The sequence below is a fragment of the Sinocyclocheilus rhinocerous genome, unplaced genomic scaffold, assembly GCF_001515625.1.
Source record: "Sinocyclocheilus rhinocerous isolate Xijiao unplaced genomic scaffold, SAMN03320098_v1.1 scaffold760, whole genome shotgun sequence".
NCBI classification, from domain to species: domain Eukaryota; kingdom Metazoa; phylum Chordata; class Actinopteri; order Cypriniformes; family Cyprinidae; genus Sinocyclocheilus; species Sinocyclocheilus rhinocerous.
Genome location: NW_015667422.1, coordinates 393,945 through 398,848, shown reverse-complemented (window position 1 = coordinate 398,848; position 4,904 = coordinate 393,945). Strand labels below are relative to the sequence as shown.

At 34.0% G+C, this 4,904-nt stretch overlaps 1 protein-coding gene across 3 annotated transcripts in view; it reads right to left on the bottom strand.

Moving 5' to 3' along the window:
* Positions 1-416: 416 nt before the first annotated feature.
* Positions 417-4,904, bottom strand: part of LOC107733946 (abhydrolase domain-containing protein 2-A-like) — a 31,414-nt gene continuing 26,926 nt past the window's right edge. For all 3 annotated transcript variants that reach the window (XM_016545804.1, XM_016545803.1, XM_016545802.1), the window contains 5 exons: positions 4,656-4,748; positions 4,278-4,379; positions 2,974-3,043; positions 2,770-2,854; positions 417-1,136 (listed from right to left, as the gene is read on the bottom strand). In XM_016545804.1, the coding sequence (XP_016401290.1) occupies positions 922-1,136; positions 2,770-2,854; positions 2,974-3,043; positions 4,278-4,379; positions 4,656-4,748 (565 nt within the window). In that variant the 3' untranslated portion in view covers positions 417-921. The remainder of the gene's footprint in view (positions 1,137-2,769; positions 2,855-2,973; positions 3,044-4,277; positions 4,380-4,655; positions 4,749-4,904) is intronic.

Genomic DNA, 4,904 nt, shown 5'->3' with positions numbered 1-4,904 from the left:
CCCATTAACTCGTGTGTTATGTACAGTAAAGTTTGTGTGCCGGTTTAATAAGCCGGATGGGGGAATCTCACAAAACTGGTCAAGAACATGTCTAGATTACATTTCAATCCAAAATCCAATAAAAGGAGTTCTTTTAGCTAAAAGAAATGTATCTTATTTTAAGGACCATTAAATGTTTTGCATTGTGACATGCAATTCTCATTATCTTAAAATAAAACAATTTCATTCCCTTTAATGTAATGTCAAAATTGTTTTTTTAATATTTAACTATAAACACGGTATTATTTGTTGCACTGCCTTTCATTAATGGTGATTTAGATTATTGTATTACAAATAAATATTTTGTTTGTGCAACACAGTAAAAGCATGAGACGCACCACTGAAAAAAAAGAAAAATCACCCCAACAAACAACTGAAATTTACCAAAAAAAGAAAAGAAAAGGGGAAAAATATGCTTACATTTATGCTGAATATGCTGAATATTTTAATTGTCTCAAAAATAGGCTTCTTTTTGTTTATGCAAAATATTAGCTTTTAATATCTTCCAAAAATACTATTTTTTCCACCCTTTTTGATTTTTGTGAGATTCACCCAGTTCTGCTAGATCCTGTTTAGCAGTGATAAACTTTCAGTTTTCAGTGTCCTAAATTAGAGAGCAAGAGATACTGATTTTATCTTAACTACAAACTACAGTAAATCTAAAACGCCGCCCTCGCTACACAGGTTACTTGATTGTTTTTTGGTCATCGAGTGGCATTGTTTTCTCCCTTGGAAAGTTGTTACGATTCATGTTGGTGATAAACTGTGATAAAAAAGAGAAACAAATATTCCCACTGACAGTGAATGCTTGAAGATGGTGGTCCGACCCCTCGAGTGCGTGGTGAAAATGTCACGGTGGAGGAGAAACAGAGACAGGCTCGGTTAGGATTTACTGTCTTGGCATTTGGTTTCGCTGGAATGGGCGCCTTGACTTTGGCACGGTGGTTTCTGTTTCTCCCACTGGCAGATGGCATTGGCGTAGCCCACGATGACCTTGTCCATCCAGGTGAGGGGCTGAGGGAACAGCACAGCGCCCTCGAAGAAACCCAGGTGTCCACCGTGCAGAGTCAGAGCGAAGATCACGTTTTCTTTCTTTTCTGGAAGGTGAAAATGAACCGAAATGTCAGAATTGTAACACAAGTGACTAATTGCAAAATTCAAATACACCTTTTATAGAAGCGCGTTTCCGCAACTGAATAAAAAAATAATAAAGGTAATTGCAACTTTTCCTCTTATGATTGAGATTTTTTTTTCAGAACTGCAAGATATGAACTCGCAATTCTGAGGATTGTGAGATATAAACTTGCAATTGAGAGTTATAAAGTCCAATTCTGAGGGAAAAAAAGACTTTATAACTCACAATTGCCAATACAGTCAGCTAGTGTTTGTTATTAAAACTATTCATTTTTTGTTATCTGAAATAAAGCTGGATAAAATAAAAAAATTTTAAATATATATATATTTTGAAATACATTTAGCCTAAATTTAAGTTAAAGCATTAAAATTACTAACTGAACTAAAACAAAAAACTGAAATAAAAATAAAAAGTTACATTAAAAATTCTAAAATACAAAAACTAATAAAAACGCCAAAGCACATAACAAAATTAAAAACTAAATTCATTAAAAAAAAAAAAAAAAAGATATAGCATAAAAACTACAATAGTTTAAAAAGAACACTAAAATAACACTGCATTCAGCCAGCAACTATCAGGGCTGAAGGGGGAAATTAATTACTTGTTTACTGTTGCTCTTATTGATCTGCTCACTGATAGCGGTGCAAATATATCTTGAGAACTACAGCAAATCTACCATTTTTACTATTGCAAAATATATATCGTCATACTGCCAAGCCTTGGTCTATTGATCAGATAGCTACACTTCCTTTGAAGAAGTCATGCTTGTAAATCTTTACAACAATACTGAGCCCCGTCACACTAACATAAAAAAACATTCAGGTTTCCACCGCACACGAGATGCTGACCTCCTGACACACCGCCACTGAGCAACTAAAACAGTTTTAATACTCCCCCAGTGTTGACCATTAGAGTCAAACAGTCAGAGTTTGTCATAGTTTGCATTATGACACATGACATATTTTTTGCATTATGACTCGATACATAATGATTTATATATATAGTATGTTTAAACAAACAGAGATCTCATGAATGTCACATGCATGCTTGTGCACATCTATTTGGGTCTCTGGAGGAATTATGGGTGTTTTTGGCATATGAGGTCATTGTCTAATTAAAGATCAGTGTGGAAATAGGCTGAAGTGGTAGGAGAAGCCGTCAGAAAAGACTACAAGAAAAATACAGCAAAAAAAAAAAAAAAGGTTTCAAATGGGAAAAAAAGTACTATTAGGTGGTGTGTTTAAGGCAAGCAACACTTTCACTATTGCTCATACTTAAGGTTAGAAATCTGAACAAACTCCAGCCATGCAGCTCCATGCAATCACGTACCAGTTTATGCATTCTAGTATCTTAATTAATTAATTAAAAATAGTAATTTATTTATTTCAGTCCATTTCTTTATTAAGCAATCAAACTTGTGATTTTTTTCATATATAATAGATGGTGCCACGGTCAAGCACCACTCGCATTTTCTTTGGAAACTGTAAAAATTTAGTTGAGGATAGAATTAAAAATGATCATTTTGTATAATACACTCCCCTTATCTTTTAGATTTCTTTTTAAATCAGATAAGACTCTGGTGTGCGGTGCTGTACCTGCGAGTGTGCGAGGAATGGTGAGCAGTGAGTTGTGCACGAGCGGATCGTCACCAGAGTTCACCAGCAGAAGAGGCACATTTATCTGCAACACAGAGAGAGGAGCTAGAGTCATAAACAGGATGCCACCACATAGTATTTCCTAATAGTATTTCCTTATACTCTCTAAAGCTATTCACTAAATAGCATTATTATTTTACTCACGTTATGAATGTAATGAACACAGCTCTCCTTCTCGTAGTACTCCTTCAGAGAGTTGTGCCCATGGAATTTTCTAGAAAACAAATTGACAACTTGCTATACTAGGAACAAACTGTCTACTAACATACATCATGTGGAAACTTTTCTGCTGAAATAGCATGTAAAAAGCCATTCCCAAATGTACTAATTTAATACACTACCATAAGATATCAAGAACTAATAATGACCTTTGGTGACACTTTATTTTAAGGTGTCCTTGTTACACATATATAATAACTATTATAATAACAATTAATTATGCATCAATACATGCATGTAACCCTAATCCTAACCATATAGTAAGTACATGTAGTTAAATAATATTACTTAGTACTTAAATGTATAATTACACTGTAACAAGGACACCTTAAAGGGGTCATATGATGCTGCTAAAAAGAACATTATTTTGTGTATTTGGTGTAATGAAATGTGTTTATGCGGTTTAAAGTTAAAAAAACACATTATTTTCCACATACTGTACATTATTGTTTCTCCGGTGTGGCTAACTCTTAACTTTTATAAAGAATATCTCTTTGGATTTGAGACTTTAGTCTTTGCAACTTTACAGATCTTCTTTATGCACCAAGAGCTTGTAACACTCTAAAGAGAAAGGAAAAAATGAAATCGCATCATATGACCCCTTTAAAATAAAGTGTAACCTGACCTTTTTTAATTTTTTTTAACTGGTAAAAGTGTATTTGTATAGATGTAAAAATTACATTAAACTAGATAAGTTAATGCATCGTTCATTCAGACTTCATGTCAGTTACAGGGTTATTATCATTAACTAACATCATAAAAAAAACATATATATAGACATTTTAAAGCCAAACTCAATGAAAAATACAACAAAATTAATAAAACATTAACAAAAATGAAAATGGAAAATATAAAAATAAGAATGAATTCAAAATATTACTAAAACTATAATAGCATATCAATAACACTGATATAATACTGTTTAGTTGCTGCATTAAATAATGCTAATGAATGTAACCTTATTATATAGTGCTTCCATTTTCTTATTAGATTGCAGCAACAGCTTTTATTGTGATAACAACAGCGGTAGTAACTATGGTATTTCATAACAGCACAAAATCTTTGACAAGGCTGAAGGAAGACTGATTTTCAGAGAACATGACTTAAAATCAGTGCATACTATTTGTTCACTGTGTGGTCTATTACAAATCTCAAGTCACAAAATATGTCTTGTATCTGTTTCACAAGAGAATTACAAAAAACATATTTAGCCATTTCCCTGCACTCACCTCATGATGTTGTCATCGATCTGCATGAGAGATGTGGCAGTGTAGAGCCGGCTCAGATCCGTGTCCACCATTTTAGTGGAGCCCACACCGAATAACACGCTCCTGTTGAACCACAAAACATGACATTTTGCTGACTCTGTTAAACCGACAGCTCAGTGCTTAGATTTATATTCTCTTACCACTCAGAAGAGAGTACATTTATAGACGGCACTACTGTAAGTTATTCTGAGGTCTCCTAATGGTTTGATCACAAAAGAAGACGTGAGCTCAAAACGTTTTCAGAAGAAGAGTGAATATCACAGCCAGCCACTCAACACCGCTCGCACTGACGTCTGTCAGATTCACCGCTGAGTGAGGACGAGATCAACAGTAGCCTACCTGTGAGACAAAATGATCTTCTTCATGTTGTCGGCCATCAGGAAGTTATAGAAACGACGGCACTGGTCCCACTGCAGAAACGTCTCCTGAGCCCTAAAGTACACACACACACCACAGAGTTTTCAATGCTAGTTACACTACGTAAAATTCTGTCTTTCATATTTTTTATGTTTGTAATGTTATGAAGACTAAACTGACTTTGAAACAATAGTTTTAAAAGTAAATAAAACTATATATATATATATGTAT